Here is a 2365-nt window from a genome sequence, read left to right on the forward strand (position 1 = left end):
AGAATGGAAGGCAGCCAACGGAACATACAAGGTGTGCGTCAGGCAAAAAAAAAAAGTGACAATATCTGCGTTTTTGAAGACACATTGACACTTCTCCTGATTCAACTTTGGCGGCACGGCAGCGTCACCGTTGCAAAAGCGATGCAAACAATTGCTCAGGGACCGTGACGCCATTCCAGTGTTAAATTTGTGGCAAATCAAGCAAAACGGAACTGACCTCGTTAGAGGAGTGTGTACAGTACATACAGTTGTGGGCGGGCAGAATGTATTTTCTTTTTTTTAATTTTTGACTTATCTCTTTTAACCGTGGAGGGAGCATACGGCACAATATTGTGGCATTTACTTTGATACCAATGATTTTGGCGTGACTCACGTGCTTTGTTTCGTTTTTTTTTTTTTTTTTTTTTGTGTGTGTGTGTGTGTTTTTGCTATTTTTGTTGTTTTTCTTTCTCTCCTGTCGCGATTCCGGGGGGCGGCGTTTATATTTCTTTCCCGTCATTCTTGTTTGCTAGTTGTTGTTTTTTTGTTGTTGCTTACGTCGTCCTTTTGGCTATTTAAACTTTCTTTTTTTTTTTTTTTTAATTTACCCCTCCCTTCTTTTTTCACTTGCGCCTTACATTTGTTTGTCTCTTTTCTCACTCTTTGTTGCCCACCTCTCGCCCTTGGTCAGCGCCAGGGGAAGCACGGGGACACGCCACCATAGCAAGGAGGATTCATTAGGGCAGAGAGATTGTGTGAGATTTGAAGAGAGAATGTGTATTCGCTTTTGCCGTCTTGTGCAGGTGTTTCGACTGCGGGGTTCGCCCATCGTCATTTCGGCAGCACAACTCAATCAGCGGAATTTGCTCTCCTCGTTGTCGTCATCTTCCACAGTCAGTGAGGGTGGTCATCACATGCGGGAAGGGGCCATGCATCAGCCCGGGGAATCTGGACAACAGGCAGGCTCAAGCAGCACGATTGCCGGGAAGGAGACATGGTCGCAGTTTAGCGCGAAGATGCGGCACGGACGTCGTCGTATTCGAGTTATTGACGTGGCGGCCAAAATGTCTTACGAGTACCAGATGCTGCGAAAGATGTGTAAACGCCGGCCATCGATGCGTCAATGGGCCGTGCGTGATGACTTCTGCGACATGCATCCCGGCGTTGTCGTCATGTCGCCATCGATGCAGGCAGCCTTCATGAAAGTCTTTCGGCTGAAGGATAAGGGTCTCATCCGCCAGTGCATGCGCGACATCATTCCAGTTATTGAGTACCGAAATCGCGAGGAGCCGATGCGGCTGCAAGTAAATGCAGCCGAAATGATACCCGAGAACGAGCCGGACACACTGAATCAGAAGAAGCGGGAATTGTTTGAGCGCCGTGAAAAGGGAGAGAACTTTGCGGAGCTTCGCTTACACGACAAACGCTCACAAGCAAAACTTCGGTTTAAAATACGGCAACGTTTGCTGAAATTTCAACGGCAGTTAGCAGTGGCAAATGCGGTGGCGAGTCGCACTGTTCTCTACTCGGCGGATGATGCCATTGGGTACTTTCTCTTCCGTGGGGCGGCGATGTACGCGGGGATGCACCGTGTCTTCTTTGAGCTTAGCAAGCAGCTCCCACACTTTGTTCCCAAGACGATGTTGGACTTTGGCGCCGGTACCGGCACGGCGACACTTGTCGCGAAGGAGGTCTACGACCCCGGCGCACTCGCCTACCCGCTGTACCGCTCGCTGCGGCAGACAATGCAAGGAAATGAGTCCTCCCGTATTCACCAACTGGGTGAGTTGCGCTATGATTTAAAACGACTTCAGCGTAACAACGCCGAGAAAAAGAAGGTACGTTTCATGGCTGTGGCAGCCCTGCTGGAGCGGGGCGAGGTGGACCCGGCGGAACTGCCAGAAGATTTGCGAAGAGAAATTGCCGAGGTGGCGGCGGCAGCGGCAGCAGCCAAAAAAGAGCGCCTCTCGCGGGAGGCTCACGCGCGTCACCGCGACGTTGTGGATGGGACAGAGTGGGAAAGCGGGGATCCGCTTAACGTCGAACACGCGAACCTCGAGGACCCAAACGACGTCATGGATGGCGAGGAACACGATGAACTGCATGATGGCGGTAGTATACACAAAAAAACGTGGTGGGAACAATTCGTTGATCTGGAAAGCGAGACGGCGCAGCAGCGGGCGGCCAAACGTCTTCGACCTCTGCAGGAGGTGACTGCTGTTGAGCCCAGCCCTGGCATGATGGAGATTGGGACCATGGTGCTGCATGACGACGTGCCAAACGTGATTTGGAAGCGGTATTTACTTCCGGAAGATGAAGTGATCCAGCATGATCTCGTGGTGGCCGCCTACTCCCTCAGCGAAATCGCCACGGTGGAGAATCTCGA

The 2365-nt window shown here is 51.5% G+C and overlaps 1 protein-coding gene across 1 annotated transcript, besides 3 other annotated features; it reads left to right on the top strand.

Annotated features, from left to right (window-relative positions):
- Positions 1 to 2365: a sequence feature (heterozygous, non-Esmeraldo-like haplotype).
- Positions 387 to 407: a microsatellite.
- Positions 565 to 586: a sequence feature (AT_rich).
- Positions 753 to 2365, top strand: Tc00.1047053506403.9 (hypothetical protein, conserved; the record flags this gene model as incomplete). The annotated part of the gene is made up of 1 exon (XM_797607.1): positions 753 to 2365. A coding segment is annotated over one exon (1613 nt), but the record flags the coding sequence as incomplete, so codon positions are not given.

This window comes from Trypanosoma cruzi, genomic scaffold, assembly GCF_000209065.1.
Source record: "Trypanosoma cruzi strain CL Brener 1047053516499 genomic scaffold, whole genome shotgun sequence".
Lineage (NCBI taxonomy): Eukaryota > Euglenozoa > Kinetoplastea > Trypanosomatida > Trypanosomatidae > Trypanosoma > Trypanosoma cruzi.